Raw genomic sequence first — 2,125 nt, 5'->3', positions numbered from 1 at the left:
TGTATAGTAATGAAGTTCCAACATCTACTAACAAAAAAAAGGTATTTGAAATTTTACAAAGACTTTTTAATTGCGTAAATTGCTAATGTAATACTGTTTTCCCATGATTATCCAAAACACTGATATATGATTAACTCCACATTTATTAAATTAATGGCATGTTTGTCTTATTGAATATTCAATTATAGAAAAAGGTTATTGATGTTATTTAGCTTCCAACAGCAAATTTCTGGAGTCAATCTATGGCAAATTTCTTGGTCCCAAATCAGACTTTACTGTAGAAATACTGATGATTAAGCAGTCTAATTGATATAATTAAAAAATCATGAACTAGTTCCTTTGTTAATAGTTGCTTTCTAATTTTGTTCTATTATTTACTAAAAATGTTGACTGTTCTTCAGCACACCACTGTTGATTTGTAACTCCAGTTTCTATGCCTTGCTTTCTTATAACATTCATTAGAACATTGCTATGCAGATAAGAATTTCTTCTATGATCTTGGAACTTGGTTATTTGCTTCCTGTTACCCAAATAAAGCTGTATAAATGACATTTTATGAGGCATTTTTTAACAAATCATCCAATGGTGTTACGTTATTTAATTTATATATACTTTTAAAAGTCTTTGAATCATATTTGATGGGTGAAGAACTGAATTTGTGTGTGTTCATTGGTTTTACTGTAGAAAACATTCTTTGAAATTTGCCAGTTTTAGCATTCATTTCTTGAAGAACAGTTTTATCAAGGTAACCCACACATTTTTTTGTTAGGCTGGAGAAAGTCTGTGAGAAATCATAGAGTGTATTCCAAGGTGTGTTTTCTAATGTCTGCTTATGAGTTTTCTTCGTTAGTTTCTCCTGTACAATTCTGTGGCCCACTTTGAAACATATGGCTCGCATATCTTTTCTCCATGCTGTAGACATAGCTTTTTTGGGTTTGGAAGGAGTAATAATAGATCGATCACTAATTAAAGATTTGAGAATTTCACAATTTTTTTCTAAAACAGAATTTTTTCTTTTACATGAGTAAATGTTTTCATTTTCCAAAGGATAAGAATAAAGCCTATTTTTTGATAAAAGTAATATTTGTATATATCCTGTGTCATGGAAAATTATGGGATTTGTGTCATTTTGTTCCTGTGGATGAAAGAAAAGAGTACTTAGTCATAAGTCTATTGAGGCAAGAAAACTACAGATATTTTTATACATGAAAATAAAATTATAAAATATTCTAAAAATGACTACACTGAAGTATTTAATATAAACAATAGTGGTACTCAAGTACACAAAAATGATGTGCTTGCATGTAACATACTTCCTTCTCTTAATATTCTATAAAGATGTTAAGGATAAAATCTGAACTTTTGGCTTCTTAAATCCCTTTTGAAATAAAGTGGGATATGAAAAAATAAATACATTTCTTAAATGTTTGAGGTATTGTCATTGGGAAATAAGATGGTTGGTAGAATGGAACATTGTTCTGGCATTTCTTAGGTTTTCATGTTCTAGAAATAAAAAAAAAATGCCAAAAATGGATTGAGTCAAATATTGTAAGAGACATAACTGATTACAAACCAAAATTACAAAGTCTGGATATTCTAGTAAATAATTTTAAAAAAATTAAAATATGTCTAACAATTGTTATGCTTATTGTACCTCAACACAACACAAAACTTGGCACATGCAAAAGTGCTTAAACTGGAGAGGGGATGAGAGAAGGATACAAAACTATAGTTAGACAGGAGGAATAAGTTCTGATGTTTTACTGCACAGTAGGGTGACTATAGTTAACAGTTAAATTTTGTATATAACATAATAAGTAGAGGGGAAGCTTTTAAATGTTTTTGCTGCAAAGAAACAACAAAGGCATGAGGTGATGGATACATTAACTACACTGACCCAATCTTTATATAACATATACATGTATCAAAACAGCACACTGCACCCCATAAGTATGTACAATTACAATGTGTCAGTTTAAAAAAATGCTTAATTTATATTTGCTTTTTTCCATATTTTCATTATTAGGGCAAAAAAATTAACTCCAAAGAAAACTGGCCAAATATCCACATTATTAGCATTTAGTTTGCAAATTTTAAGTCACTAATTGTTATTTTCCATTAAAAA

The 2,125-nt window shown here is 29.2% G+C and overlaps 1 protein-coding gene across 1 annotated transcript in view; it reads right to left on the bottom strand.

Moving 5' to 3' along the window:
• Positions 1–553: 553 nt before the first annotated feature.
• Positions 554–2,125, bottom strand: part of LOC103587536 (chromosome unknown open reading frame, human C1orf141) — a gene marked incomplete at its 5' end in the record, with an annotated part of 26,048 nt that continues 24,476 nt past the window's right edge. Inside the window, one exon of the mRNA XM_008569029.1 lies at positions 554–1,135. Within this exon, the coding sequence (XP_008567251.1) occupies positions 554–1,135 (582 nt within the window). The remainder of the gene's footprint in view (positions 1,136–2,125) is intronic.

This window comes from Galeopterus variegatus, unplaced genomic scaffold (genome assembly GCF_000696425.1).
Source record: "Galeopterus variegatus unplaced genomic scaffold, G_variegatus-3.0.2 Scaffold458, whole genome shotgun sequence".
NCBI classification, from domain to species: Eukaryota; Metazoa; Chordata; class Mammalia; order Dermoptera; family Cynocephalidae; genus Galeopterus; species Galeopterus variegatus.
This window is presented reverse-complemented; position numbering and strand designations above follow the sequence as displayed.